Source organism: Notothenia rossii, assembly GCF_949606895.1.
Source record: "Notothenia rossii genome assembly, chromosome: 9".
In the NCBI taxonomy this organism is placed as follows: domain Eukaryota; kingdom Metazoa; phylum Chordata; class Actinopteri; order Perciformes; family Nototheniidae; genus Notothenia; species Notothenia rossii.
The window spans coordinates 46,169,105-46,173,538 of record NC_136907.1 but is presented as its reverse complement, the minus strand read 5'-3'; the positions used below and the strand labels follow the sequence as shown (position 1 = coordinate 46,173,538).

Below are 4,434 nucleotides of genomic sequence, written 5' to 3'. Positions count from 1 at the left end.
CATCTCATTACAATGTTATAAAATATAAATGTGTACATTTACAGGAAGGCAGGGTCCAAACAACTTCACAAACCTGACTTGGCCATGTATTTAGTTGTTAGGCCACATCTGGAAAAGAAGCTGTTTACTTGTTCGACTTCTTCACCAAGAGTGGTGCCGGCACCCTCCTGGTTCCGTGCATTCCAAATAATCTAAAGCATGAGGTAATCAATGTTGATGCAAATCTCAAGGTCAACAACTCATAATTTAAAACATTCTCTTGGATCAGTTCAGACTCATGTGTAGTGGTCAGATTTACCATTAATTGTTGTTTAAGTAATTCAAATCCTCACCTCGCATTTGATGTTGTGGGCTTTGGCATGCATCACAGACAAGCAATGTCTCATTTCCTTTAGGGGCTGAAGATGAGGCAAGGCTTCTGACACTTTGTCAAGATATGGTACATACCGACACGTCACGTCCATTGCCAAAAATGAGGCACTCTGGAACCTTTTTTGGAGAAACATCGGATAGGCAAAGATTTCTCCCCTATACATATTTAAAGCTTTTTTTTAAATAAATAAAAATAGTGAGTACAAAGCAGATTGAAGGTAAGGCATCAGATTATCTACAAATATTTTAATTGAAAATGATCAAGACAACTACCAACCTTTGAGAAGAAATCCATGCCTACACACAGCAATTTCAACACCTTCTTCATCCAACTTGTTGGCTCGCTTAGAGGTCTCCCTTGCTGCTGTCCAGTGAGATTCCCCACACATTGCTTTTCCTGCAGTCTACCAAAGTAAATCGTTTTTAGAGAATCATTATCAGAAGTTATTTCAAAACACTGGATAGTGGGACCAACTGACGGTATTATCAAACATGTAAACTATTACACACAAGTGTTTTGTGCTCGACTGCCAGATTCACCTGGATATGCAACTCCCTGGATAATAACAAACCCGTTTTTGTATAATTGGAAGGCTCCAAATGTGTAATATATTCTGGATTAGAATGTAGCTGTTTTTTCAATCCAGTTTTACAGCAATAATGTTTGTGACAGTTTGACCGCATTGCTAACCTCATCACCCTGTCAGCTGGTCTCAACACTTCTATCCCATCTCCAAAAAAATATGAAGGCAACTGTGTTACTACTATTTTAACTTCAATTAGTTATTAAAAAAGGTGAGATACATTTTGCTCTGCTTAATTTAAAACTCACACTTTTGACAGCCCCTCGAACATCCTCCACAAAAGTGGAAACCTCAGAGTCTTGGGCTAAAAACACTCCGTCAAAGAAGCCTGGCTCTTCACTCCTATAAGAAAAGGAATTATAGATAACCACTCTAGTTACAAACTGAACATAGTAATAATAATAATTATTATTATATTTAAAGCACATCTTTCAAAACAAGGTTATAAAGTCTAACAGAAATATTTTAAATTCAACAGCTGTAGGTTTAACAGCTGTATAACAGGAAAGAACTATAGCTAATAATTGCTCCTGTGGGGATTGTCCACTGTACTGTTGCTTTGGATAAAAGCGTCTAACAAATGACATGTAATGTAAAAAATAAATAAAAATAGCAATCCCAATGTCAAATTAAAATACAAGGACTAAGGACAAGTGCTGTGTCAATGTAAAAAACTTACTGGTTTGTTTTCTGGAACCTGTAAAGTTTCCTATTGCCATCTACTGAAACAGCCACCATTTCAGGGCTACAGGCTGGACAGACAAATGGCTCTTTACCCAGAAGTTTATTCTCTTCAAATGTGCAGTACACATACTGCAGAAAGCTTCTCTGAAAAGCATCTGCATTCACCTTGCCAGTCTGAAATAAAAATACATTATATATGTTAACATATTTTGTATCATATCTCGCTCATCCATATTTGGCCATAAATATATTTATTATGATAATACATGTATTTGTCTTTCAGCTTCACATTTGTACTTACTCTTCCAAACTGCTTTGTTCTCTGGTCCAACCTTGCAGTAAAGTCTTGTCTAGACATTCCTGGAGCTGCCGTCTTCATAGCCTCAAAGGAATGGAACAGATCTTGGTGGAACAGGGTCTGTGCTTGCATAGTTGCTGGCCAGTATCCACTCCTAACCAAGTCATTGAATTCTGGACCCCATTTCTTAGTGCAATGTTTGCATGTTAGCTCTGGAACATTAAGATCTTAACGGCCTAAGAACACATAAAGAAAAAAACAATAACAATGAATTAGACTAATGTATTAGTTAAAAAATACTTTAAAAAAACAATTTCACCAAAACCTACCATTTATGCACACCAATATGATAGGTCTACCAACAGAGACTGCAACATCGAAAACTTCACAAGAACATATCCTTGAAGGAAAGGATGTTGGAAGCAAACGATCTGCAAGGTCAAAGTAAAATCAGGATGAGATTTAACAATGTTGTAAGCAAGCACTATGATAAAAGAAAGCAATTTGAGATTAAAATGAGTTTTTTTGTGAGGGGGAAAAAAGGCTGATCAATTTTTAAAAAATGGGACACTAACCTTGTTTAGAAATGATGTAGTTGCCATCCTGGAGTTTCACAGACTCTGTTGGAGGAATGTACTTGTAAAATCCATTACAGGTGGTTTGCCTACTGTGCAGAGTGTGTTTTGTATGAACAAAGATATCACACTCAGCACAAAACCACTCTGATGGCATACATTCCTCACAACGGATGACAGTTTCATCCAGGAGAAAGTGATTGCAGGTCATCTTGACGATATTCTTAGTTATTAATAAGTTGTCAACGTTCTGTGGCCTCGCCTGTTGCCAACACTGTTGAAACTCTTTTTGCCTTTGAGTCCAAGATGACAATGGTGGCACATCGCCAACATCTTGCTCCTTAATGGTCTCAGAGTCCCGTAGAAGGTCTTCAAGTCTCTGCATATTAAAATCTTTGCATACAGAAATATAAATACATACCATGAGGAAAACTTTTCATATGAAACATACCTTATCTAGAAAAAGTCTTCAAAAGTAGCTTTTTTCTTACCAGGATCTTGGTAGCTTAGACATGGTGTTGTTATGGTGGAACTACTGCATGGAGGAGTACCATCTGTTTGGGGGGGAAATTATTCAAACCCATTAAACAGATTATTTTAGCTAATTGACAGATTTAAAGAAATGTTACAAAAACACCAACCTTCAGCAAACATCAAAAATATCAAAGCTCAATGTATTTTTGCATTATCATGTCATTTACATCCGCTTATTGGTTTGAGTCCTTAGTCCTCTGACAAAATCGATGTGCAAATATATAGAAATATGAAGTATCAACAGCATTATTAAACCAGTGGCTACTTTAAATCACATATACTGACTTTGATTAAATTCATAAAATGTAGACTAACCATTAGAATAACTTTTTTTCCTTTGTTTGCTGCTGGCCACACGTTGCCCATCTTGGTCTCTCTTCCACCAGCTCACTTTTGGTCGTGGTTCGTCTTCTTTTTGCGTCACCTTGTTGAGTCTCCTTGTTGAGTCTCCTTGTTGAGTTTCTTTATGGACATGGAATGTAATGAAACACAGAGGGAGAAAAAAATGGGCATTAACTAACTGGATTTAAATAATGACACTTTGGGTATAAAAAAAACAAGAAACTTGCCTGTGTGTCCTCAACATATGCATCCCCAAGCAGAAGAAGAGCTTCTAGTTTTTTGTTTTTTCAGTTTCTTTCGACATTGTGCTGAAACAAAAAAAGGTGTTAGTTAGATCATAGGTGTAGCTGTAATTTAAACTAGCCTAATATTAAGTGAATTAAAGTTTAGACCAACATCAGCATTATGAGGGAAAGGTATGATTAAAATGTTTTGGTATAGGGCATTGATGTTATTCTATTAGCAATGGAGGAACAAGAGTATGTAGATCTCCTTTGAAACCCCACCCCTGACTTTAACAATAATTCAGTTATTATGAATTCCTAATGTATAACATATCATTTTCAGATGCATGTTTTTTAGTAACCTGTACCTGCTAATGCGTTTTTACTTTTGGCTAATGCACAGAATATACTGGATTATGTATCGGCTCGCGGCTAGTAATGTCTGTTTAAATATCAACGGGACAAATATCTGAGCCGATCTCAGATCGGCTCGAAGAGTGAATTTAAGCTTTAAAACCCGAAACACTGTCAAAAAACTGAAGAAGCCCCATTCTATTTACAACATGATCAACTATGTTACTATTGATTGATTTTAAACTGCAAAAGCTCCGTAAAACGACAGAAGTTAGCTAAGGCTAACTCAATGATGCTAACTGAGCAGTTCACGGTTCAACTAGCAAATCATTTGTACGCGTAAGCTTGTATGTCGACACATGGTGCTGTGTAAAGTGATGCAAAAGCTGAAATCATTTAAAAAATACTGTAAATGCCTTTATTACATTACAGATAACGGGTTTACCTCGAGGAACTTCGGGTCAAGG

At 36.7% G+C, this 4,434-nt stretch overlaps 1 protein-coding gene across 7 annotated transcripts; it reads right to left on the bottom strand.

Moving 5' to 3' along the window:
- Positions 1–293: 293 nt before the first annotated feature.
- LOC307019026 (uncharacterized protein) lies at positions 294–3,449 on the bottom strand. Of its 7 annotated transcripts, XM_079649631.1 has the most exons (9): positions 3,363–3,449; positions 3,005–3,067; positions 2,514–2,906; positions 2,268–2,369; positions 1,942–2,174; positions 1,636–1,814; positions 1,205–1,298; positions 650–776; positions 294–424 (listed from the first exon to the last, which is right to left on the bottom strand). In XM_079649631.1, the coding sequence occupies exons 5-9, from the start codon at positions 2,068–2,070 to the stop codon at positions 321–323; spliced, it is 633 nt and encodes a 210-aa protein (XP_079505757.1). In that variant the 5' UTR covers positions 2,071–2,174; positions 2,268–2,369; positions 2,514–2,906; positions 3,005–3,067; positions 3,363–3,449; the 3' UTR covers positions 294–320. The 7 variants fall into 7 exon arrangements, 5 of the variants coding, with proteins under 5 accessions (XP_079505757.1, XP_079505758.1, XP_079505756.1 ...); XM_079649632.1 differs by lacking the exon at positions 3,363–3,449 and having other exon boundaries at positions 2,514–2,892; positions 2,965–3,166; XM_079649630.1 differs by lacking the exon at positions 3,363–3,449 and having other exon boundaries at positions 3,005–3,166.
- Positions 3,450–4,434: the final 985 nt, after the last annotated feature.

Excerpts from the sequence above, each read along its gene's own strand:
- LOC307019026 (XM_079649631.1), bottom strand. The coding sequence starts at position 2,070 with ATGCAAGCACAGACCCTGTTCCACCAAGATCTGTTCCATTCCTTTGAG. Across the intron at positions 777-1,204 it reads TTCGAGGGGCTGTCAAAAGT|ACTGCAGGAAAAGCAATGTG; the intron begins GTGAGTTTTAAA and ends TTACTTTGGTAG. Across the intron at positions 425-649 it reads GCATGGATTTCTTCTCAAAG|TGTCAGAAGCCTTGCCTCAT; the intron begins GTTGGTAGTTGT and ends ATCTTGACAAAG.